Source organism: Garra rufa, chromosome 9 (genome assembly GCF_049309525.1).
Source record: "Garra rufa chromosome 9, GarRuf1.0, whole genome shotgun sequence".
Classification (NCBI taxonomy): Eukaryota; Metazoa; Chordata; class Actinopteri; order Cypriniformes; family Cyprinidae; genus Garra; species Garra rufa.
Genome location: NC_133369.1, coordinates 14,018,620 through 14,044,827, shown reverse-complemented (window position 1 = coordinate 14,044,827; position 26,208 = coordinate 14,018,620). Strand labels below are relative to the sequence as shown.

The following is a 26,208-nucleotide window of genomic DNA, read 5'->3' as shown; positions in this document are numbered from 1 at the left end:
TGTGTGTGTGTGTGTGTGTGTGTGTGTGTGTACTTGTATTTCTTACTTTGTTGGGCCCGGTGACAAGGAGCCCACCAACAGTGTGGGGTCCAACAGCCTTGTGGGGCCCAAAATAGTGGGCCCCACACCGATTTTCATTTAAACAGCCTCATAAGCCTCTCCTGGTGTGTCTCATGCCTTTTTTTCACTTTCCCCACAAGGTGACAAAGTATGGTTCTGTGTGTATGTGTGTTTGCGCTCTCTATCGCCCCCATATCTCAAAGTGCGGTAGTGCCGCAGATACACACTACCGGAAGTGTGTGTTATTTTAGCTCACGGAAAGGGAGGAGCTGTTTAGTTTCTGTGATTGACAGTGTTAATTCCTTATTTTACATCTATAATTTAACGTGTTTCAACTCTGTACCAAGGGAAAAAATACTTAATGTGAGCAACAGGTAGGTTTATATTATTTTACTGCATTTGAGTTTCGTGTCAATTACTACCCATATCAACAGAACGATGCTTAATGAAAAACCTTTTTAATCACACGGCTAATTGCTAATAGTTCACGGAAAGGGAGGGGTCGTTTATATTCGGTTACGCGCGTTATCAACCGGAAGTTCAATGCGGTTTAACGTCGAACAGACGAACTTCACTCTTCTTGAGAGCAGCAGGTAAGTTAGGTTTATATTATTTGACTGTACATTTGATGTAGTTTTGTGTCAATTCCTACTCATATCAGTAGAATGGTGCTTAATGAAGTAAAGTGACCATTGTACTGAGATCGCTCGTTGTTAATAGCACATGGAAAGACGGACTTTTCTGGATTTCTGCATTTTCAAGTGGATGTAAACGGAAGAATCTCTTCAGGTGAATAACAGGTAGGTTTATGTTATTTGACTTTGTACATGATGTAGTTTCGTTCAAATGCTTTCTCCGTTTCGTAACGTATGAAATTGATGGTTAATAATAATGATGTGCTAGTTTATTCAGATCGCTAGCGTTAGCTTGCTAATCTTATCTCTAGACTAATAATGGTGTTGACAGCAGAAGAAAGAAGCATGTTTTATTGCAGTTGATAATTTGACTACGTATTTTTTGGTAACACTTTACAGTAAGTTTCATTAGTTAGTTACTTTTGTTAACATGAACTAAGAAGAACAATACTACTACAGCATTTATTAATCTTAATGTAAATTTCAATATCTACTAATGCATTATTAAAATCAAAAGTTGTGCTTGTTAACATTAAATAATGTTCTGTGAATTAACTTGACCTAACAATGAACGACTGTATTTTAATATAATTAACATTAGTTAAGATTAATTAATGCTTTAATATATGTATTGTTGATTATGTTAGTTGATACATTAATGCCAGTGACAGCTCCACTTGAATATTAATGACTTGAATTTGCTTGTTTTTTGTCTCTCATGCTAAATTCATACTTTTTCTTTGTGGATGTGTCTGTATTTTATTTTATAAAAAGCTATAATGTCCAAAAGAAGAAAGAGGATACGGCCTGCTGACGAAGCAAGGACCTATATTTTGTCTTCATGTGACAAACCAGAGTTTGTGGAAAGATATATAGATAGAAACAAAGGTATGTTGATGTGAATTTATCAGTACCTCTCATTTGCATACACTTACATAATAATGTATACCATTGTAGTTGGAAATGGTAAATTAGTAGAGTTTTCTTTCTTTCTTTCTTTCTTTCTTTCCTATTTGTTTACATTCGGTTAATACTCTGAATCCCTAGTTTCACCTCCAAAAGTGTCAAGGCAACAACTTTTTCCCCAAATTAAGTGTCTTTCTAATTATGTCTTTATAGGTAGAGGAGTATTTGCTAACCAGCCTGTTGAACCGGGAGCTTTTGTCTTGGAATACAAGGGGGAACTCGTTGCTGCAGAGGAATTCCAGGCGAGACACTACACAGAGTTACAGAGTACATTTCTATTTGATTTTGAGTGGCAGCAACGTCACTGGTGGTAAGTATGTACAGATGCATGTTTTGAGACATCTGGGAAACATGTATGCCATGCAACACACTTCTGAATAGTTAATGAGCAAAAGCATAATCAGCAGTTAATTCCGATAATACAGCCCCTGTGTACTCAATTCTATGGGTGATTTTAATGTTTTTCTGTCTGTTCTGTGGTCCTCGGCAGTTTTAAGTTAATATACTCCGCAATGGTATTTGGAGCAATATGCTGTACATTATCAACATTCAAAACTTGAGTTTCACTACAGGGCGACTTTAACATTTTAGGCTGATGATAAGCACTTTTGTTGATTAGGACTTTCTGCTTTGTATGTCTTACAGTTACAGTTGATGTGTAATTTAAATGTCTCTTTCGTGTAATCTGACCATTTGTGCACATGATATTTAAATATTTAAAGGGTTTTTCTTTAAATGAACTTACAAAGTTTTTTTTATACCTTTTAGTATTGATGCATCCAAAGAAGATGGCTCTCTGGGAAGACTATGCAATGACAATCACAAATCTCCCAACTGCTCTATGAAAAAAATCATAGTAAATAACAGGCCCCATTTGTGTCTATTTGCCATGAAAAGAATTGAAATCGGAAGTGAAATTGAATATAACTATGGTGATGCACAATGGCCATGGCGTAACAAGGTGAGTTAGACTAACACAACTACTTTTTTGTGTGTGTGTATATATATATATATATACACACACACACACACAGAAATTTACTTTTTTTTTGTCTGATTTGCAGGGTCCAAAGAAGCAGTCTTCTGCTCTACAGACCGACTCGTCCCCAACAGATCACCCATCCGATGATGACCCCAAAATGGATGATGAAATCACACAGGTAAAAGAGTAATGTAGACAATCATCTCAAACTATTGAGCTCTTAGATTTCATAGTTTCTATTAAAGAAACAGGTTCACACTATGTTTATCATCATTGGGTGATATGTTAGAGTTCTGATTGAGGAAACAGTTAGTGTGCAGCAGGACAGTAAAACTAGAAAGGTTTCTGTCAGGTTAAGCGTCACACACACATTTCTAGTCTTGGCCTTATGAGGCCCTCAACCCAAAGTAATGATTTTACAGTTAAGTTCACACACACACATTTCTAGTCTTGGCCTTATGGGGTCCTTATACACACAAATTTCTAGTCTTGGCCTTATGGGGCCCTCACGTATGGATCTCATTCAAAGTGATTTTAATTAATTGGAACAGCTCCTGTCATTATTTAAACTGAACTTATTGCAGGTAGAATTCAACACTTTACAAGCTGCTACATGTTCAGGTTGAGTATTTTAGATGTAATCCATTGCACGATATTAAATCTTGCTGTGACACTAGCTGTTAGCTCTAGGAAGGATCTGTAAATGGGTTTAGATTTCAACTATATGCTAGTTGAGAGACTGTTTTTACATGAGATAACATGTGTCTCTTGTAAATGCCTGAATACATTACACTTGTCAGTTCTTCACAGGTTCTTGTTCTGTTTTTGTCTGATTTGCAGGGTCCAAAGAAGCAGTCTTCTGCTCTACAGACCGACTCGTCCCCAACAGATCACCCATCCGATGATGACCCCAAAATGGATGATGAAATCACACAGGTAAAAGAGTAATGTAGACAATCATCTCAAACTATTGAGCTCTTAGATTTCATAGTTTCTATTAAAGAAACAGGTTCACACTATGTTTATCATCATTGGGTGATATGTTAGAGTTCTGATTGAGGAAACAGTTAGTGTGCAGCAGGACAGTAAAACTAGAAAGGTTTCTGTCAGGTTAAGCGTCACACACACATTTCTAGTCTTGACCTTATGGGGTCCTTATACACACACACACATTTCTAGTCTTGGCCTTATGGGGTCCTTATACACACACACATTTCTAGTCTTGGCCTTATGGGGCCCTCACGTATGGATCTCATTCAAAGTGATTTTAATTAATTGGAACAGCACCTGTCATTATTTAAACTGAACTTATTGCAGGTAGAATTCAACACTTTACAAGCTGCTACATGTTCAGGTTGAGTATTTTAGATGTAATCCATTGCACGATATTAAATGTTGCTGTGACACTAGCTGTTAGCTCTAGGAAGGATCTGTAAATGGGTTTAGATTTCAACTATATGCTAGTTGAGAGACTATGAGATAACATGTGTCTCTTGTAAATGCCTGAATACATTACACTTGTCAGTTCTTCACAGGTTCTTGTTCTGTTTTTGTCTGATTTGCAGGGTCCAAAGAAGCAGTCTTCTGCTCTACAGACCGACTCGTCCCCAACAGATCACCCATCCAATGATGACCCCAAAATGGATGATGAAATCACACAGGTAAAAGAGTAATGTAGACAATCATCTCAAACTATTGAGCTCTTAGATTTCATAGTTTCTATTAAAGAAACAGGTTCACACTATGTTTTTCATCATTGGGTGATATGTTAGAGTTCTGATTGAGGAAACAGTTAGTGTGCAGCAGGACAGTAAAACTAGAAAGGTTTCTGTCAGGTTAAGCGTCACACACACATTTCTAGTCTTGACCTTATGAGGCCCTCAACCCAAAGTAATGATTTTACAGTTAAGTTCACACACACACATTTCTAGTCTTGGCCTTATGGGGTCCTTATACACACAAATTTCTAGTCTTGGCCTTATGGGGCCCTCACGTATGGATCTCATTCAAAGTGATTTTAATTAATTGGAACAGCACCTGTCATTATTTAAACTGAACTTATTGCAGGTAGAATTCAACACTTTACAAGCTGCTACATGTTCAGGTTGAGTATTTTAGATGTAATCCATTGCACGATATTAAATCTTGCTGTGACACTAGCTGTTAGCTCTAGGAAGGATTTGTAAATGGGTTTAGATTTCAACTATATGCTAGTTGAGAGACTGTTTTTACATGAGATAACATGTGTCTCTTGTAAATGCCTGAATACACTACACTTGTCAGTTCTTCACAGGTTCTTGTTCTGTTTTTGTCTGATTTGCAGGGTCCAAAGAAGCAGTCTTCTGCTCTACAGACCGACTCGTCCCCAACAGATCACCCATCCGATGATGACCCCAAAATGGATGATGAAATCACACAGGTAAAAGAGTAATGTAGACAATAATCTCAAACTATTGAGCTCTTAGATTTCATAGTTTCTATTAAAGAAACAGGTTTACACTATGTTTATCATCATTGGGTGATATGTTAGAGTTCTGATTGAGGAAACAGTTAGTGTGCAGCAGGACAGTAAAACTAGAAAGGTTTCTGTCAGGTTAAGCGTCACACACACATTTCTAGTCTTGGCCTTATGAGGCCCTCAACCCAAAGTAATGATTTTACAGTTAAGTTCACACACACACATTTCTAGTCTTGGCCTTATGGGGTCCTTATACACACAAATTTCTAGTCTTGGCCTTATGGGGCCCTCACGTATGGATCTCATTCAAAGTGATTTTAATTAATTGGAACAGCTCCTGTCATTATTTAAAATGAACTTATTGCAGGTAGAATTCAACACTTTACAAGCTGCTACATGTTCAGGTTGAGTATTTTAGATGTAATCCATTGCACGATATTAAATCTTGCTGTGACACTAGCTGTTAGCTCTAGGAAGGATCTGTAAATGGGTTTAGATTTCAACTATATGCTAGTTGAGAGACTGTTTTTACATGAGATAACATGTGTCTCTTGTAAATGCCTGAATACACTACACTTGTCAGTTCTTCACAGGTTCTTGTTCTGTTTTTGTCTGATTTGCAGGGTCCAAAGAAGCAGTCTTCTGCTCTACAGACCGACTCGTCCCCAACAGATCACCCATCCGATGATGACCCCAAAATGGATGATGAAATCACACAGGTAAAATAGTAATGTAGACAATCATCTCAAACTATTGAGCTCTTAGATTTCATAGTTTCTATTAAAGAAACAGGTTCACACTATGTTTATCATCATTGGGTGATATGTTAGAGTTCTGATTGAGGAAACAGTTAGTGTGCAGCAGGACAGTAAAACTAGAAAGGTTTCTGTCAGGTTAAGCGTCACACACACATTTCTAGTCTTGACCTTATGGGGTCCTTATACACACACATTTCTAGTCTTGGCCTTATGGGGCCCTCACGTATGGATCTCATTCAAAGTGATTTTAATTAATTGGAACAGCTCCTGTCATTATTTAAAATGAACTTATTGCAGGTAGAATTCAACACTTTACAAGCTGCTACATGTTCAGGTTGAGTATTTTAGATGTAATCCATTGCACGATATTAAATGTTGCTGTGACACTAGCTGTTAGCTCTAGGAAGGATCTGTAAATGGGTTTAGATTTCAACTATATGCTAGTTGAGAGACTGTTTTTACATGAGCTAACATGTGTCTCTTGTAAATGCCTGAATACATTACACTTGTCAGTTCTTCACAGGTTCTTGTTCTGTTTTTGTCTGATTTGCAGGGTCCAAAGAAGCAGTCTTCTGCTCTACAGACCGACTCGTCCCCAACAGATCACCCATCCGATGATGACCCCAAAATGGATGATGAAATCACACAGGTAAAAGAGTAATGTAGACAATCATCTCAAACTATTGAGCTCTTAGATTTCATAGTTTCTATTAAAGAAACAGGTTCACACTATGTTTATCATCATTGGGTGATATGTTAGAGTTCTGATTGAGGAAACAGTTAGTGTGCAGCAGGACAGTAAAACTAGAAAGGTTTCTGTCAGGTTAAGCGTCACACACGCATTTCTAGTCTTGACCTTATGGGGTCCTTATACACACACACATTTCTAGTCTTGGCCTTATGGGGCCCTCACGTATGGATCTCATTCAAAGTGATTTTAATTAATTGGAACAGCACCTGTCATTATTTAAACTGAACTTATTGCAGGTAGAATTCAACACTTTACAAGCTGCTACATGTTCAGGTTGAGTATTTTAGATGTAATCCATTGCACGATATTAAATCTTGCTGTGACACTAGCTGTTAGCTCTAGGAAGGATCTGTAAATGGGTTTAGATTTCAACTATATGCTAGTTGAGAGACTGTTTTTACATGAGATAACATGTGTCTCTTGTAAATGCCTGAATACACTACACTTGTCAGTTCTTCACAGGTTCTTGTTCTGTTTTTGTCTGATTTGCAGGGTCCAAAGAAGCAGTCTTCTGCTCTACAGACCGACTCGTCCCCAACAGATCACCCATCCGATGATGACCCCAAAATGGATGATGAAATCACACAGGTAAAAGAGTAATGTAGACAATCATCTCAAACTATTGAGCTCTTAGATTTCATAGTTTCTATTAAAGAAACAGGTTCACACTATGTTTATCATCATTGGGTGATATGTTAGAGTTCTGATTGAGGAAACAGTTAGTGTGCAGCAGGACAGTAAAACTAGAAAGGTTTCTGTCAGGTTAAGCGTCACACACACATTTCTAGTCTTGACCTTATGGGGTCCTTATACACACACACATTTCTAGTCTTGGCCTTATGGGGCCCTCACGTATGGATCTCATTCAAAGTGATTTTAATTAATTGGAACAGCACCTGTCATTATTTAAAATGAACTTATTGCAGGTAGAATTCAACACTTTACAAGCTGCTACATGTTCAGGTTGAGTATTTTAGATGTAATCCATTGCACGATATTAAATGTTGCTGTGACACTAGCTGTTAGCTCTAGGAAGGATCTGTAAATGGGTTTAGATTTCAACTATATGCTAGTTGAGAGACTGAGATAACATGTGTCTCTTGTAAATGCCTGAATACATTACACTTGTCAGTTCTTCACAGGTTCTTGTTCTGTTTTTGTCTGATTTGCAGGGTCCAAAGAAGCAGTCTTCTGCTCTACAGACCGACTCGTCCCCAACAGATCACCCATCCAATGATGACCCCAAAATGGATGATGAAATCACACAGGTAAAAGAGTAATGTAGACAATCATCTCAAACTATTGAGCTCTTAGATTTCATAGTTTCTATTAAAGAAACAGGTTCACACTATGTTTATCATCATTGGGTGATATGTTAGAGTTCTGATTGAGGAAACAGTTAGTGCGCAGCAGGACAGTAAAACTAGAAAGGTTTCTGTCAGGTTAAGCGTCACACACACATTTCTAGTCTTGACCTTATGGGGTCCTTATACACACACATTTCTAGTCTTGGCCTTATGGGGCCCTCAACCCAAAGTAATGATTTTACAGTTAAGTTCACACACACACATTTCTAGTCTTGGCCTTATGGGGTCCTTATACACACACACATTTCTAGTCTTGGCCTTATGGGGTCCTTATACACACACACATTTCTAGTCTTGGCCTTATGGGGCCCTCACGTATGGATCTCATTCAAAGTGATTTTAATTAATTGGAACAGCACCTGTCATTATTTAAACTGAACTTATTGCAGGTAGAATTCAACACTTTACAAGCTGCTACATGTTCAGGTTGAGTATTTTAGATGTAATCCATTGCACGATATTAAATGTTGCTGTGACACTAGCTGTTAGCTCTAGGAAAGAACATTTAGCTATTTAATTGTAATTGTTGGCATTTTTGTGGCTTATCTGATTTAACATTGAACTTCTTTAGTACTTGGATGGTGTACTGTAGCTTCCACTTTCTATTCCAGTTGTTCTCAGTGGGAAATTAAAACACTTATACATTGCCTTTTCCCTGATCTGCATTTGTGTGACTTTTTCTCTAGCTTCTGTGGAATGCTGTTTGGCTCTGTTTTCTTTCAGATTCATAAACACCCCAATGTTGAAGTCTCATTTATTCATCATGTTTAAAGTATTTTCCGTTATATTGATATTTATACCGTTTTTAGGCAGAACTGAATCAAAAACTAAACAGCTGAACAGTGACAACTGACTGACAATTGTTCAACACTAAACAATGACAGTATTTTAGAAGAATTAAAATGATTTGATTTGACAAACTAAACAAATTTAATAATTATCTTCTCAATAGACAGAACTGAGAAGGAACTGACTTCAACAGGAAATATATAATTCCATGATTCAAGCTGATCAATGAAAAGCTGCTTCAAAACTATTTTTATTGTATAAAGCGCTATAGAAATGAAGCTAAACTGACTCAACTTTAGATGGCCGTTCACTCTGTCAAACTAGATAAATGTTGTTGTTATTAGGTTCTTGCCCAAGTGTTTGTGCTAAATTAGTACACTGCTTATACATATATGGTTCCAGTTAACTCTTAATACATATGTTTAATTATATTCAGGTGTTTACTGGAGGGTTTGGCCTAGTAAATTATTCAGAAAGTGATGAGACTGATGAGGATAAAGACAACCCTACCTCTCCACCCTCTGGTGTTGTTCAACAGAAGACAAGGAATGGAAACATTCAGGTATTCCTCCGATGCAGTACTTAAAATTCTTGTGTAAAGTTTATGTAAATGGCTCAAACATCATTTGCCTGTGGCTGATTTTAATAGTGTGAGCAAAAATGTATAACCATATATTAAAATCACTCTTTTTGGCAGATGGATGCGGTTCCTGATTATTCTGAGCCTCTGTTTGACTCGAGTGAAAGTATAGTAGATGAAACTGATGAGGATTCCAGTTCGCAATCAGACAGCGAAGTTGTTTCAAAGCTGAGGATGACAAAAAGCATTTTGGTATGCCTCTTAAGCTCTGGTACCAACTATTTGACAGTTAATTTCTACCAAAATATTTTTGTTGTAAATGATTTTGATAGAATGTGAACAATCCTAGCATGACCTAACTCCCTTTTGGCAGATGGACAAGGTACCAGATTTTTCTGTTCCAAGTGATGACAGCACAGATGAGATTGCCACTCCCAAGATGGAAATGGCTCTAGAAAGACCAAAGAGAAGCTTTCTCCGTCCTGTAAGTGATTTTTTTTTTCATGCTTTGTAGGGCTGGGCGATAAAACGATAACGATATATATCGCGATAGACAAGAGATCGATATCAATAAAAAATGTGTTCGATAAAACGTTCGATATTTTGTATTCTTCGTCAGCCCGCCCCGCCCCCCTTTAACGTTCAGTTCATAGCGCCAGATCACAATAGAAGTTAAGGTTATCTTTCCTACAGAACGGGCCCTTGTTGTTGTATTAAACAAACTAAATAGCCTTATGTTATTTATCTTATTTACACGACGGCATTTGATTTCTGTCTCTACATGATCGCGCGTTTACAATGTCTCCTCACAGACGGGATCGCGGACTCCATTCATAAAAACGGACTTTACTATAGGGCGGAATGCCGCGGAATTCGTCGATTTTTGGATCAATAAATCAAAAGTCGGTCTGTTAATTAATTCAGATCGCGATATGGACTAGTGTCTGTGAAAATTGAATTGCAAAAAGACCGTTTCAATAAGAATCCTGCATGTTCCGTTTGTCTCTATATGTATGAATGGAGGTTTTATTTTCACTACTCGCATACTGAAGCACACGTGACGCTCCCGCTAATGTTTGGCCTTTGCATCTCACATGAACAAACAAACTCCAATAAATACATCTCCAAAGCTGCTGTGAGTGTCACTTTTTGTCAATTTTACCGTTTCATTAGTGAAACTAGCATCATTCATACTGTATTACACACTGAAACTTCACGGCAACCTGTCAAAATAAAAGTACGGTTTAACATGTAACAGAACAATATTAGTCTTGTATTACTTTGTACAGTATAATGTAGGTGTTTATATGTTCACATTTAAATAATTTACATAAAACAATATATGATAAAAAAATAAATAAATAAAGAGTCACCACTTAATTGTTGAAAAAATACTATTATTATTAAACCTTTTTTTTAACTGAATATAATTTTTCTTCTATGTATTAATTTTAACAGTAAAGCTCCGTTTATTTCTATTTTTAAAAATAAATCAGTGATTTTGCTTTCATTTGATTATCAGAAAAATTAAAACAAGAATTTCTGAAAAAAAAAAAAAGATTGTAAGGCCCTATTGTTCAAAATGTTGAAAGTTTTGGACTTATTTTTTCACTTAAATAAATATTTTTGTTATTACACAAAGTATAGGCTAAAGTACCGGGAAAGAAGTAATGTTGGCTACTGGCAACCAGCAATCTGTGCAGAAATAAATATTATCAGCCAAGTACTTTGCAACAACCTCTGACCTGTGGTCAAGCCGTACTTCTGGGCCATACATTAGCTTGACCATTCACTTCATCGACAATGAATGGGGTTTGAATTGAGGATTAAGAGATAATTAAGTGTATATTGTGACTTTAGACTTATATTTACATTTTAATTATTTGAGTTTTCCATGGTTGTAGACATTTCTGTCTTAATAACTGACGGGATTATGATTAGAGGCAGGTTAAGTTTAAAATAAAAATGCTTGAGTGTAATATATTTTTCTCCTGGTCCTTATTTTAAATGGGTCATAAAAATATCAATAATTATCGATATCGACCGATATGAAACACTGATATCGTGATATAGTTTTCAGCCATATCGCCCAGCCCTAATGCTTTGTCACTTAATGGTTGGTGTTCTCAATGTTTTTAGTCCCTTGGTCTAATTTTTAATTACTAGTTTATTTCTTATTTAATTTACTTGTAATAAATTTTTACCTAGCTTCCTTAAAGAATGAATGTCATGCAGTTGACAGTTTTAGTCAGTTTATCGTACTAATGTATTAAAAGAACTCTCAAATAACTTTCATATATGCATAAATTTCATTGCTCGTAAATACAACTAAGAAAATAAACTTAGATGTTAAGAGACATGATGAATGGAAATTGATGGCAACCAACAGTTTTAACGCTTGTGTGTTTGTCCGTTATAAACTTTCATTACATAAAGAAAAAAGTTATTTGAAAAAAATATTTAAATCAATTATATTCCCTGCTGACTTTGTATGTTCACCCACTGGCAAATAAATGGTTGGTCTATAAATGTATTGGTTGATTTTAACAGTGAGAGACAGAATAACATAAGAAAAATGAATTTCAAAAAGTGGAGTCCTAATTTTTATGAGTTTTTTTTCTGAATTTTGTTTTGTCTCTCACTGTTCAAATTAGCCTACCGTTAACATTATACCACTGATCATTTCTTTGTTAGTGGGCAAACATGCAGAGGATTAAATATTGTTTTTCCTCACTGTATCAAGCTCATCAGATCACTCATGTTAAAATAACACATCATTGTTAAAATATTTCTAATATGGACTTTTATTATCTTGCCTAAATGACTTAAATGCTGTCCATTTCCATTCTGTCTCTTCACATCCAAAACTATTCATTTGTGCTCTGATGAACCGTAGTCATTTGTGTTGTAGGTGAGTCTTTTTTTTCCTTCATTTTGGAGAGACTAATCCTGTTAACTTTATTTATTTTTTAAAGATTCAAAGGCATCTTGTAGAATCAGATGACTCGTGTGGCGATAGCGAGGATGAGTATATCCCAGATCCCAGGGAAGAAAGCACAGGGGATAGCAGTGACTGCAGCTTGGAGTTATCACTGAAAAATAAACAAAAGTCAGCTATTACACAGAGCAGAAGCAAGTCAAGTCAGAGCCAATTTCAGTCTTCAAGTCAGAGCAGAAGTGAGTCATCCAGTCAGAGCAGGTGTGAGTCTTCAGGTCAGAGAAGATTTGAAACAAGTCAAGACTCAGTGCAAGATTGCAGATTTTCCAATAGCAGAGATGAAAGAAGCAGAGAGAAAACAACAGCGCGAACATATAGTAACAAAGAGATGAGCATTTCAGTTCCGCTTGAAGAAGAGCCATCCGTCTATGTTAATCCAGTTTTGAAAAAGGAGGATGGTTCTAGAAGATATAACAAGAAACATCATTGCTTGTATTGTGGCCAAGTAGTTCAAAAAATGTCAAGGCACTTGTCGCGTAGACACAGTGATGTGGTCGAGGTTGCGAAGGCATTGAGTTTGCCAAAGAACTCAAAAGAAAGGAGGCTGCAATTAGATTATATACGAAACAAGGGGAACTTTGAACATAATGTTGAAGTTTTGGAGAGCCGGCAAGGCAAACTCATCCCGTGGAAGCAACCCAAAAAAAAAACTGAAGGACAAGAATTTATGCACTGTGTTTACTGCTTTGGGCTCTTCAGAAAAAGAGTCATGTGGCGACATTTTCAAGTCTGCAATTTCAAGCCTCAGGGCAAGTCTTCCAAGCGAGGTAAAACAAGAGTTCAAGCGCTGTGTGCGTTTGCTGAACCTGCTCCAACTGGACTTAGCGACACATACTGGAAGTTCTTAAATGAAATGAATCAGGATGAGGTCGCCGTTGCAATTAAGGAAGACCGCTGCATTCTTGAATATGGATTCAGACTGTTCAACAAGAATGAAAATGTAATTAGCCAACACCAATATATTCGACAAAAACTGAGAGAGCTTGCCAGGCTGGTACTGGAAGCTAAAAAGATGACACACGTGAAGTCCATCAAAGAACTCATAAAACCTGAAAAATACAGTCATGTTGTTAGGGCTGCAAGATGCCTCGCTGGATTCAGTGACAAAACTGGAAAATATCAACGTCCATCGCTTGCTCGCAAAGTTGGGCATGGCTTACATGCATTGGCCATGTTTATCAAATCTGAAGGATTAAAGACGAAAGATCAACAGACAGCCAAAGACGCTGAAGAATTTGCACTGCTATATCAAGAGAGTTGGAAATTTGACATTGCGAGCCAAGCATTAACTCAGCTTAATCAGACCAAGTGGAATTCTCCTCAAATTCTACCGTTCACACAAGATGTCCAAAAACTTCATTCCCATTTGTCTGAGAAACAGCAGACACAACTTGATGCCCTGCGAGAAAATCCTTCTCCCTTAAACTGGAAGGACCTTGCTAAAGTGACCTTGGCACAAGTTATTCTCTTCAACCGCCGTAGAGCAGGAGAGGTATCCCGAATGCCCTTGTCTGTGTACCTGTCAAAGGACACATCAGAAACTCACCAAGATGTTAACCTGGCCCTTACAGCGCTCGAGCAGAAGCTTTGCAAACATTTTGTCCGGATTGCCATAGTAGGAAAGCGAGGAAGGAAAGTCCCTGTTCTCCTTACTCCAGTCATGAGGGAATCCCTTGATGCTTTGACTGAGAAGCGAGAAGAATGTGGAGTGCTGAAAGAAAACTGCTACTTGTTTGCATTGCCGCACTCTGTCCATTATTTGAGGGGTTCTGATTGCATTAGGCAGTTTGTGAACGAATGTGATGACATCAAACATCCAAAAGCGCTAACTTCGACAAAACTAAGGAAACACATTGCTACTCTGTCGACCGTTCTCAACCTGAAAACAACAGAACTCGACCAGTTGGCAGATTTCCTTGGCCACAACATTGAGGTCCACAGAAAGCACTACCGTCTTCCAGAAGGAACCCTCCAGCTTGCTAAAATTAGCAAAGTTCTTTTAGCTTTGGAAAAGGGACGGCTAGGAGAGTTCAAAGGGAAGAATCTGGATGAAATTCAGCTTGATGTGACTGGTATTAAGCCTTTTTTATTTAAAATTTCCTTAAAGGATAGGATTGTCCATCTGTAAATCATTCTCTTTTAGAGAAGTGTATAGAATTTGAATTGAGTAGCAAAATCAAGTTTAGTATAATCGAATTGAATAAGAGTACAAGCATTTGTAATTATATTTATATGTATTTGTCTATTGTTCTGGAAGTGTGCTTCTCCTTTAACATACTGATGGGGAGAGCAGGTTTTATAGTTATAATTGACTATAACTGGACCATTTAAGACCGTCTGTTTTGCTATTTATGTATTATTTTTGACTACTTTTGCAAAGTTGACCACAGTTTCAGCTTTCTGACTCATTCATATTCTATTACTTTTTTTAGAGACTGTTGACCTGGACATGGATGGGTGCTCTCAAGAAGAAGGTATGTTTGTATGATTTATTTTTTTATTATGAATCATCTTATTTAAATATATTTTTAATATTTGTTTAATGGCTTCTTTCACTGTTAGCAATACTAATGTCTCTATAAAAAATTCTCCTTAAAGGGATAGTTCACCCAGAAATGAAAATTTGATGTTTATCTGCTTCCCCTCAGGGTATCCAAGATGTAGGTGACTTTGTTTCCTCAGCAGAACACAAACAAAGATTTTTAACTCAAACCGGTGCAGTCTGTTAGTGATTTAATGGCAGTGGATGGCACCAAACCTTTGAAAGTAACAAAAAACATGCACAGACAAATCCACATTACACCCTGCGGCTCGTGTTGATACATTGATGTCCTAAGACACGAAACAATCGGTTTTTGTGAGAAACTTAACAGTATTTATATAATTTTTTTTTACCTTTGATGCACAGCCACGTCCATCTGTCATGAGCACGAGTTCATCATCCGGCTCGTTACTCGTATAGCGCTCTGGTGTAGAATACGCAAACGCCGGAAGCCATCTGTCGCGTGTATTTATCACTCATTGTTTACACAGTGCACAGAGATTTTGGGTATCGCGGCTATTCATTGGTAATTACTTTCTATATGCTGATTGTTCAAACCGATTTAAAGGTAAAAGATTACGTTTGCTTGCATGAACTGATCCGGAATTGTTTTTTATCGCTGATTTCCCCTTTTTGCGTATTCTACACCAGAGCGCGTTCACATGTAACAAGCCGGATGACAATCTCGTGGTCACGACAGATGGACGTGGCTGTGCATCAAAGGTAAAAAAGGATATAAATATTGTTCAGTTTCTCACAAAAGCCGATCGTTTCGTGTCTTAGGACATCAATGTATCGTCACAAGCCGCAGGGTGTAATTTGGAATTGTCTGTGCATGTTTTTTTCTTACTTTCAAAGGTCTGGTGCCCATCCACTGCCATTATGAGGCTGACCGACTGCACCGGTTTTCGTCAAAAATCGTCATTTGTGTTCTGCTGAAGAAACAAAGTCACCTACATCTTGGATGCCCTGAGGGGAAGCAGATAAACATCAAATTTTCATTTTTGGGTGAACTATTGCTTTAATGTTTTACCGTTGACTATAGGCATTCAACATTACAGTATAATTGAGCGCTATCAATTTTAATATTTATTAGACTTTAAAAAAATAACTTTCAAATAAACTAGGGGTGGGCATAGATTAATTTTTTTAATCTAGATTAAATCTTGGAATTAATCTAGATTAAAATGGCTAATTTGAATTCTGCTGAAGGCATTCAGAATATGTGTGTTTCCCAAATAATGACTTAAAGTCTTTGAGAATGGATCATAAAACTCATAAAGCTGTTCTATGATAATTTGTTGATGAAAATAAATTGTTCAATTAGATGTACTTGTTTTTACTAACTAACTAACAATGAAATTATTTTTTCTACCTATTAGATTGTGTTTTTTTAACGTCAACACCTACCCAGCCCATTACATGTTACACCGTACTTTTATTTTGACAGGTTGCCGTGAAGTTTCTGTGTCATACAGTTTGATATGATGCTAGTTTTCTCAAATGAAACGGTAAAAGTGACACTCACAGCAGTTTGGGAGATTGAGTTTATCTGTTCATGTGAGATGAAAATGCCAAACATTACCGGGAGCGTCACGTGTGTTTCAGTATGCGAGTACTCCGTGTAGTAAAAGCTCGTCTCCGCAATGCAAACACACAGCAAACGAACCTATCGGATTCATATTAAAACGGTCTTTTTGCATTTCAGTTTTCACAGACACTAGTCCATATCGCGATTTGAATTAAGTGACTGACCAACATTTGATTTATGAATCCAAAAAACGACGAATTTACGTGGCATTTCGCTATAGTAGATTCGGTTTTTATGAATGGAGGACGACGCGATCCCGTCTGTGTTTTGGCGGAGGAGACTTAAACGTACGGACGTGAAGGTGAAAGTCATCATAGCTTGCGTAGTTTAGACCCAGCTCCCAACCCAAATTTGAGAATAGATTAACGGCGATATTTTTTTTATCGCGCGATAAGAGTTTCACGTTAACGCAGCACGTTAACGCCGATAACGGCCCACCACTAAAATAAACCCATTATAATAAGTTAAATATTTAGCTACCTGTGCCCTTCAGCAGATATGTACAAAAATTTTATAAAGTTATCAAATACTAATTCTAAATACATTTTTAAAGAAATCCTTAAAGCTACATAAGTTAATGTCTTTTTTTTTTTGGATTAACACATCAAAACAGCTGTTGTTATTTAAATACGGCTGCTGTACATGACCTTTTAGTTTTTTTTTTTGTTTTTTTTTTTACTTAGTCTCTATGGAAGAGCTGAGAGTGTAATGGGGTGATTTAGATGAGGGAGATGATGCTGGGGAGCCTCAGGACAGTTTTTACAATTTCATAGATGTTTTTAATGTGATGCATATAGAACTTATGTCATGCACAGTTTTAAGGCAGCTTAATCCCCTTTTTTGGAACTTAATTCCTTAACCTATGACATTGCATGCACATAGTTTCTTTTGTAGTTTGATATGAAATGATACAGGCCGAGTCGAGCCTGGCGTGGAGGCGAAGTTAGTGTGTGTTTGAAACGCCTCTCGTTTGATGTGCTCGTAAAGACGTTCTGCATCTCATAAAATAAATAAAATAGACAGAGGCAAAAGTTGTAAATGGGGATGGCTAACCCTAGCCCTGCCCCTGTTTTTATTGCATTAAATATTTTTACTGTGGTAATCTAGAAAAAATGAACCACATGTTATTTTGCTAATTTTGACACTACTAAAATATACCATTTGCATCTCATCTTGCAGCTTTTTCAATGTCTTGTGCTCCATACCCAGCTTTTACATTCATCAGGGCTGTGACTCGACAGCTGGCTTTCCAAGTACCACCATAATGACCAACAATATTTATTATTGTCAGCCACTTTAAACATTGTAAATGCAGTTTAAGCATTAACACTGCACTGTGCTTACATCCAGGTAAACAAAAAAACTAAAATAATTGTATACAATATATTTACATGTAATCTTTAAGTACTAACATCTTGGATGCTAAGGTGGTGAAATATTACGGTTTCCCTAGTAATAGCTGTACACAAAGCAGCATTAAGGCAGTTTTACCAGGGATGGTAATTAAAATGGCAAAGACTACTGATCTATATAATGATGATATAATGTTCTTCATTATAGATCAGTGCCCACGACACGTTTCTGAGGACAGTTGGTTCTCTTCAGATATATTCATATAAAGACATCCGTGCCGCGTTTTGACTTTGAAGTGTGCATCATTGCCTTTTGAAGTTTTATCCAGCCCTATCGTGATTCTAGTCTTTCCATCCCCAAATGTAAGACCTCTTTAAATTATTATTAATTATAAATTAGTATTTTCATATTCTATTAAAATTAACAAACTTTTTATGCCCTTAAATTTGATACAACTAAATTAAGCAGTTAAGCCCTCTACTTTATGATAGCCTGTCGGGCAGTCCGGTCAAACATTTTGGTAGTTGACTAAAATAGCCCAGGGATGTCGGACTGGCGGTTTTTGTGAGCCCAGAGTTCTCATTTCAAACATAATTTGTATTTGTCATGCAACAACCTCCCGGCATGTCTTATCTCTCGCTCTGTTCCATCAGAGGCATTAAAGCATAAGCATAACAAAAAATAATTGTTTAGAATGAAAGCGAATTAATATGAAACCAATGCAACTGCACTTTCAAGCACTGTATCCAAAATCCAAGCATTTTTCAAACCTTGAAAACACTACATTTAAAATTCAAGCATTTTCAAGGAATTCAAGCACCAGTACGATCCCTGTGTGATTTTGTTAGCTGACTACAAATTGACAGTGATTAGCGTTGTGTTTTACCCAAAGTTGAACATTCTTCAACTCTCTGTGCCAGGGGAAAAAAAACAAAAAACAACACCTGAGTGCTCAGCATTAAAAAAAAAGTTACTCTATAAAACGTGGCTCTCATTTAAAAAAAATTGACAAAATGTGCTAACCTATCTTATTTTTTGTAAGCTGGTAATTTTTTTACTGTTAATACCATAATGTAACGAGGTTAAAACATTTCCTACCGTAAATTGCTTGTTCCGATGATATAACTTTACTTTAAATTATAGACACACACAAAAAATTTATGACACCTCTCTACTTCCACTATAGAAAAGTAAAACCAAAAGATCCCAATATGGCTGCTGTCATCTTGGACTGATTACGTCATTTGGCTGTTTGCACAGTAGTGATTTTTTTTTTTTGGAGCCCTAGTCTAAAGTAGTCAAAAGTCCTTAGTATCAAAGTCCTGCCTAAACTCCCACAGACTAAACTGGCAAGTTCATTGTCATGATGCCACACCTGTTTTTGTAACGTATCTCATGACTAACTAAAAACTTGTAAACAAACTTTAACATCTGAACATTTAATGGGACGTACCTAAATGACTGAAACTTATGCGTGATTGATCATAATCTTGTGTTGCTTGCAGCTAATGTATATGTTTTATTTCATTAAATACTTCTTCTTGCACTCAGATGAATTCATTCCAGAAGCTGAGGACAGTGTGACATCCATTCAGGAACCTACTTCCACAGTATATTTGCAACCGCAAACAAAGTCGGCCAAAAAGAGAGGTGAGCTTAGAAAAATAAAGTGGATTGATGGTACAGCTGATCTTTAACTGCGGTCCTGATGCGGGTTCCCGATCTGTGTCCGTTCTCAAACAGTTCCGTGTATTTCCATAAAGAAAAGGTTGTTCTGGACTGTAACTGACTTTTCTTTTATATTTATTGACCAATATGCACGAAATATGTCAGTAAATCATCATAAACAGAGTTTTTTGGTCTTAAGTAGGGCTGTCAACATTAACGCGTTAATGGCGCGTTAACGCAAATTAATTTTAACGGCACTAATTTTATTAACGCGCGATTAACGCAGCGCGCATTTCTGTTTGACCCACTATAGCCCATAGTTAAATGGATGCAGTGCTGCCAACCTAGCGAAAAGTGTCTAGCAACAATACACAAACACATAATTGGACAAACCCAATTTAGTTTCTGAGGCTCTCCGGTTTTGCTGAACGTGCGTGAGGTCTCCCAATGAATGCGCGCGCACCTCCCTCTCTTCATATCTGCGTCTGCTCTGTTCAGCGAGCGGCAGTGGAGCAGCGCTTTCGGTTAAAACAGATGTTATGTTCATTCCAGTGCTTGAAGTGGGCCGGTACGCAAGTACTTCTGTTTTTTATCATTTTGCGTACACCGGCACTTCTGCCATATTTAATGAATGCAAGCGGAGTCGGGCTACGTTAGGATTGTTGCTGTGTGGTTGATGCGTAAAGCCACATACGAGCGAAAATGGCGTATTAAATGCACGTCAAACACATGCATAATTGCATTTCATATGTACTCCAAAGTTAATTTCAGCTTGTTAATAGCACGCCAAATAGATACAGAAAGTCGTGCTAGTGCGCATTTGCATGAGACCAGGCTCTCCAATCAGTACAGGCCAAACTCCTAAAAAGTCAAAGGATCCTGAAGGCATTCAAACAGGAAGTTAAAAACAACGATAATAATGCAGGGAATAGTGACTTATGTCCAGATGCCGGTAAATGATTCTTTTCAGTGATTGAATCATGATCATAATTCAGGATTTTTTTTTTCAGTTATTATTTCATATTACTTTGGTTATCTGATAACAGAAATATTACATCAAAACAATGGAAACAGTTTTGTTGAGAACGTGGCTGCATCAAATGACAGTATGTGGGCACTGAGAGGCAAACAAATGTAATAATAAATGTAGATTTTGCATGTTCAGAAGAAGTGAGCTGCCCTGTCCTGCAAATAATGTAAACAGGCTTGTGTAAGTAAATTGCTCAGTGCAAAGAAAGAGAAGTAATGGGAACCTGGTGTTTCTATGTTCTTTTTTTCATGTGTCTAATAGACATGAACAAGTTATTTGAAAAACATCTATGACATTTGAAACAAGTTAGTCTAGTCAAGTATGGTTTCACTGATAATAAACACATATTTGCTTAAAGCATCCATGCCAATGTTGATTAGAGTACTAAAAACTTTAAAAAGTGTTAATTTAAGGTACATTTAGAACAGATAAAAATGTGCGATTAATCGCGAGTTAACACAAGACAACCATGCGATTAATCGCAATTAAAAATTTTAATCGATTGACAGCCCTAGTCTTAAGTGAACGTAAACAGGTGAGAAAGAAAACGCATGTTCAGTGTTAAAGAGACAGCCATCTAATAAACGTGCCGTCTGTCGTTAATGTTAATCAAAGAACAAAAGAAAATCATTAAAATTACGAAAGATATTCAGTCAGTTAATGTTTTATTAACAAAGTTCGGGAGGAGCGCGTCAGATACTTAGCCTAATTAACACAAGTGGAACGCACTCAAGTTAATCTACATCAGATATAAATACAGTTGACTTGCCTCTACCCATTTGATGGTTTATCAGCATCCCTCCACCACCTTATCTCCTCATTCCGAGTTCTTTTTAAACCTATACGGGAGGCTACTCTAGGTTCGGGCCATTCCCGAGCTCGGAGGCCTTCCCTAGACAGCCCGCCAAACATGCTTTACGTACTTCACCTAATTATATGCAAGTGTGAACTCATGAAATGAGGGCTAATCAATATTTTATTTATGAAAGAAAACCATTGCCTGGGTTGTACCTGGCATTTGATCAGTTTTGTTTATGCTATTGCTAATTGATTTGTTTGTTTCCATTTTATTACTAGTCTTTAACATTTTAAGGTTTTACATTTATATTATTCTAGTTGTTGTTTTTCTGAAGGAAAGGAATAAATACATTAAAAAGACAGAATATACATTTGACATCTAAATGTTTGACATAACTTTTTAATGGATTTTTATCTTATTGGAATCGTCGTTAGGAATAGATCAAATTCAAACGATACATTGCAGATAATGAGCTCAGACGGTAGCAACTACCTCGCCTTGGTTCCGTACGGATTATTTTATCAGAGAATATTTGTTTTTGACATGACTGACTAAATTTCAGACTACACACTTAAAATATTCTATACGAATATTTCTCATGTCTGTGTCAAGCATGTTCTAAGAATCTATACAGAGTAGTTTTATTTTTATTTTAGGGAGATCATGAACAAGGCCACCAATTCAAACACTGCATTGTTCTTTTGTAGACCCATGAATAATGTCAAATAATGCACCTTATTAAAGGGAAGTGTCGTTGTACAATGTTAAAGGAGAACTCCGGTGTGATTTTGACCTAAAGTGTATTGAATCATGATACCGAGTGTAAACGTACCTTGCATATCTCATCTCGTCTTGTCCACTGCTGTCCGAAATCTGGGGTCAGTTAGCCGATGCTCACAACAGCTTGTCAATGATATTCAATCGGGCATCGAAGGAGCCATGTAAATAAATCACTGTTTTACGCCATTTACGAGGCACAAAGTAGCTCCAGACTTCATTGGTAGACTTCCAAGGGCCCTGACATTTAAAACGAGACATTGAGAACTTAGAAAAAGCACCGGTAGTTTATTTACAAGTAGATTTATACAGACAGTAACCGCAAGAAGTTTAGCTGCCGCCGCCATCTTAAATGTAGTCACGATAAGTCGAGTGTCGAGCACCAAGGAAACTACAACCTGGTACGTTGATAAGCTGATAAATTCCTTGGTGATCGACACTCGACTTATCGTGACTACATTTAAGATGGCGGCGGCCGCTAAACTCCTTGCCGTTACTGTCTGTATAAATCTACTTGTAAATAAACTACCGGTGCTTTTTCTAAGTTCTCAATGTCTCGTTTTAAATGTCAGGGCCCTTGGAAGTCTACCAATGAAGTCTGGAGCTACTTTGTGCCTCGTAAATGGCGTAAAACAGTGATTTATTTACATGGCTCCTTCGATGCCCGATTGAATATCATTGACAAGCTGTTGTGAGCATCGGCTAACTGACCCCAGATTTCGGACAGCAGTGGACAAGACGAGATGAGATATGCAAGGTACGTTTACACTCGGTATCATGATTCAATACACTTTAGGTCAAAATCACACCGGAGTTCTCCTTTAACTCAATGGGTAAAAAAAAAGGTCAGTTTTTTTTTTGTATTGTTTTTTTTATTTTTATTGCAGTTCCGCACTCCCCTTAAACGGCATTCCTGATTTGTAAAACGTACAATACAAAAGAACCTGCACCAAATATGTTCATCTGTATATACAGGTGCATCCCAAAAAATTTGAATATCATCGTAGTTGGGTTTTTTTTTTTTCACTTTTTTTTTATTGTAACTTAAAAAAAAAATCTTTCATATGTTCTGGATTCATTACATGTAAAGTAAAACGATTTTTCTATTTTGATAATTAGAGCGTACAACTCATGAAAGTCAAATTCAGCGTCTCAAAATGTTGGAAAATTTACATTTGAGTTTCATTAAATGACCATACCTACAGTATAAATTCCCGGTATCTCTTGTTCTTTGAAACCACACTAATGGAGAAGACTGCTGACTTGGCATTGGTCCAGGAGACACCCATTGACACCCTCCACACAGAGGGTAAGTTACAGAAGGTCATTACTAAATGGGGTGGCTGTTTAGAGAGTGCTTTATCAAAGCATATTAAATGCAAAGTTGACTGGAAGAAAGAAATTGAGTAGGCAAAGGTGCACAAGCAGCAGGCATGACTGTTAGCTTGAGAATACTGTCAAACAAAGCCGATTCAAACACTTAGGAGAGCTTCAGTAGGAGTGGGCTGAAGCCGGAGTTAGCACATCAAGAGTCTCCACACTCAGACATCTTCAGGAAAAGCACTACCAAGCCACTTCTGAAACAGAAACAACATCAGAAGCATATTACCTGAGCTTAGAAGAAAATTAACTGGAATGTTGCTCAGTGGTCCAAAGTCCTCTTTTCAGATAAAAGTAATTTTTGCATTTCATGTTGAAATCATGATCCCAGAGTCTGGAGGAAGCCTGGAGAGGCACAGAAGTCCATTGAGAAGATTCTGAAGTCAGTAATACCATGGGGTGCCTTGACGTCTGCTGGTGTTGGTCCACTGTGTTTTACAGTATCAAGTGCAAAGTCAATGTAGCGTCTACCAAGAGATTTTGGAGCATTTTATGCTTTCATCTGCTGACAAGCTTTATGAAGATGCTGCTTTCCTTTTCCAGCAGGACTTTAGCACCTGCCCACAGTGCCAAAACCACTTCCAAGTTGTTTTGCTGACCATGATATTACCGTGCTTTATTGGCCAGCCAACATGCCTGACCGGAACCCCATTGAGAATCTGTTGGCTATTTTCAAGAGAAAGATGAGAAACAGTGGATCCAACAATATACAGGCGATCTGAAGGTTCAGTAGTGCCTCAGCAGTGCCACAGGCTGATCACTTACACGCCACACCTCACTGATGCTGTCATTTGTGTGCTGCTGAGCAAGAATTGAGTACATAAATGAACATACTCTAAAGAACTTGAACTTATGTTTTGCAAATCCTTTTTTGTTGATTGATCTTTGCAAGTATTGTAATATTTTGAGATACTGGATTTTTGACTTGAGCTGTACGTTCTAATCTTCAAAATTAAAACAAAAAAACTTAAGGAATGTTTAACTTTACATGTAATTAATCAATGAATCTAGAATATATTAAAGTTTCAGTTTTTGAAATAAGTTGCAAACAAAAACCTTTTAGGATATTCCAATTTGAGATGCACCTGTATTTTAACATGCATGTTCCCATCTGTGTCATGTTGCTGTGTTTATCAGTACATGACAAAATCATTGGTAATATTTTGAGGGTCCTTTTTGAACATTATGTTGACAATTAATGTTACACTTACATGTCAACTAACTTATTAGAAATCTGTCTACTTAATATCCTCTAACTCTTTGTGATGGTCTCCCAACAAAGTTAGTAGACATGTAGAGGCAATGTTACTTAATGTTGATTTTTTTTTTTTAAGTCCATTTCTCATATAGCTGTCTGTTTGTCTTTCAGATTTTTGTTTTCTTTCAGTTCTGATGATTTAACTATTCTTTTTTTTTTTTTCCTGTATACTTAGGCAAACAAACTGCAGTCAAAAGAAGCTGGACATCAGATGAATGTGCTGCAGTCGAAAGGCACCTAAGGAAATTCATTGTGAGAAACCAAGTTCCAGGGAAAATGGACTGTCAGCATTGCGTTGATGCAGAAGCTGAAGTTTTAGTAAATCGAGACTGGAAGGCAGTGAAATATTTCATCAAAAACCGCATTTCTTCCATAAGAAAAAAAGTACATTAAAATGCGGGTATTTCAGCCTTCCTACAAGCGTTCACCTCGGGGAAACAAGTTCTAATTGTTTTCAACTAAAGGTTAGTTCCCCAAATCAGCATTTTTAGGGAATGTGGTGGGAAGAGCAAATGACAGACACAGTGGGTGTAGAGTCAGGCCTTGGAGAGGCTTTTATTAAACATAAGAAAATTAAAGTGTCCAAAGGAGGGGAAAGTGTCCAAAATAAACAGGGAATTTGGTGTCCCCTTCGTGCAGGGGATTCCTTGAAGCGACAGTGTTCGATAGGGAAGGGTCCAGTAAGGGATGAAGTCCAGAGGCCGCACACGCTGCCCTCTCAGGACACTAGCGTGCAGGCACAGGGAAGAGACCGGTCTCTCAAGGAGAGGCATGCCTGGCATTTAAGCAGCGGCAGTGATGAGGCTTCATTAACATCAGGTGTGCCTCATCACATCAAGCTGTTTTGGTGCCACTCCCCACCGCCCCCACCCCCAAGCGACATCCAGCCTCCGCCCACACGGTGCGCTACCTTCCTCAACTAGGCTCCAGCGGTTGGAGTGGGTGGGGATACCTCTCTGAAGCAATGCTCCCTCTCGAAACGCACTGAAACAGGGACAGAAAAACTGGGATTTAGTCGACAGCCTCAACCAACCGCAGGATAAGTGATACTAAATTAAACGGCCTCCCAGCTGCAAAAGGGGCAAGTGCTATCTCCTTCAAAAAATCATCAGATGTTGCCCTACTGTGCTGTCTAAGCTCCGCCTTGCCTGCATTCTCCACCAGTGTGGCTTAGACAGCACAGTAGGGCAACATCTGATGATGTCATTCCCTCTCGCTCACAAAAGTTTGAAGATAGCACTTGCCCCTTTTGCAGCTGGGAGGACTAAATCCCAGTTTTTCTGTCCCTGTTTCAGTGCGTTTCGAGAGGGAGCATTGCTTCAGAGAGGTATCCCCACCCACTCCAACCGCTGGAGCCTAGTTGAGGAAGGTAGCGCACCGTGTGGGTGGAGGCTGGATGTCGCTTGGGGGTGGGGGCGGTGGGGAGTGGCACCAAAACAGCTTGATGTGATGAGGCACACCTGATG

At 37.7% G+C, this 26,208-nt stretch overlaps 1 protein-coding gene across 1 annotated transcript; it reads left to right on the top strand.

The window, feature by feature from the left end:
* On the top strand, window positions 1-26,184 carry LOC141343157 (uncharacterized). The gene is made up of 12 exons (XM_073847759.1): window positions 1-1,583; window positions 1,815-1,971; window positions 2,430-2,622; window positions 2,726-2,821; window positions 7,783-7,878; window positions 9,203-9,328; window positions 9,464-9,598; window positions 9,720-9,830; window positions 12,322-14,416; window positions 14,777-14,818; window positions 19,382-19,480; window positions 24,918-26,184. The coding sequence occupies exons 1-12, from the start codon at window positions 1,475-1,477 to the stop codon at window positions 25,133-25,135; spliced, it is 3,477 nt and encodes a 1,158-aa protein (XP_073703860.1). The 5' UTR covers window positions 1-1,474; the 3' UTR covers window positions 25,136-26,184.
* Window positions 26,185-26,208: the final 24 nt, after the last annotated feature.